At 72.0% G+C, this 1047-nt stretch overlaps 1 protein-coding gene across 1 annotated transcript in view; it reads right to left on the reverse strand.

The window, feature by feature from the left end:
- Positions 1–102: 102 nt before the first annotated feature.
- TBR1 (T-box, brain, 1) overlaps positions 103–1047 on the reverse strand; it is a 6367-nt gene continuing 5422 nt past the window's right edge. Inside the window, exon 6 of the mRNA XM_010567649.1 lies at positions 103–946. Within this exon, the coding sequence (XP_010565951.1) occupies positions 103–946 (844 nt within the window). The remainder of the gene's footprint in view (positions 947–1047) is intronic.

Below are 1047 nucleotides of genomic sequence, written 5' to 3' on the forward strand. Positions count from 1 at the left end.
GGCCGGGCCGGGGGTACGGATGGGGCAGCTAGGGGCGGGGGTCAGTGCGCTAACGCGGAGGAGTTATTGTGCAAAAGGACGGCGGGGCCGGGCGGGCCGCGCCTAGCTGTGCGAGTAGAAGCCGTAGTAGCCGATGTCCTTGGCGCAGGTCTTTTCGCAGTCCCGCTGGGTGAGCACCTCGCTCTTGAGGGGCGAGGAGCTCTCGGACACCGGGGTGTCCGAGGGGGAGATCCGCCTCCTTTTGGCCTGCTCGTAAATCCCAGAATCGGTGGAGTCGATGGACTTAATGGACGACGGCGTCTCGATCCAGCTGGAATCGGACAAATCTTTGGGCTTGGAGTCCTCGGCGCCCGGCAAGGGGGACCGCTCGGGGGCCAGGCTCTCCGCCTCCTCCCCCAGGTAGGGGTTGCCGGCGGCCATGCGCGCCGCCGCCGCGCTGTTGGGCCAGCAGGAGAGCACGGAGCCCGACTTGCTGCAGTACTGCGGGGGGCTGCGGGCCCCCCAGCCCGAGGGGTCGGCGTAGTAGCCCAGCGGCCGCCCGGCGCAGCCGGCCGCCTGCAGCGGCAGCGCCTTGACGCCGGCGGCCGCGTAGGAAAGCAGCGTGGCGGCGTTGCCGGCGAAGTCGGTGGCCGTGTCGTAGGCGGAGGCGGCGAAGTCGAGGCGGTTGTTGGCGGGGGCGACGAACCAGCGCTGCGGCGAGGGGGCCCCCGGGTCCTCGGCTTGCTGTGGGGAGAGCAGCCCGTTGGTGTGGGGCACGCTGCGGTCGGCGCCGGGCCCCGGGCCGGCTCCTGCCCCGGGGTGGAAGCGGGACTTGGCGTAGTTACTCACGAACTGGTCCTGGAGGAAGGACCCGGCCATGGCGTAGCGGGCCCCGGGCACGATCTGCGAGCGGGGCGAGTCGTTGGGGGAAGGCGTCAGCCGGTCCATGTCGCAGCCCGTGTAGATCCTGCCCAAGACAAGGGGAGAGAGCTGGGTGTCCGCCGCCGCCCGGCGCCCTCCTGGGCACGGCGCCCGGCCGGCCGCAGCCCTCGGGGAACGGACGGACGG

This window comes from Haliaeetus leucocephalus, unplaced genomic scaffold (genome assembly GCF_000737465.1).
Source record: "Haliaeetus leucocephalus isolate CR32 unplaced genomic scaffold, Haliaeetus_leucocephalus-4.0 Scaffold1, whole genome shotgun sequence".
Lineage (NCBI taxonomy): Eukaryota > Metazoa > Chordata > Aves > Accipitriformes > Accipitridae > Haliaeetus > Haliaeetus leucocephalus.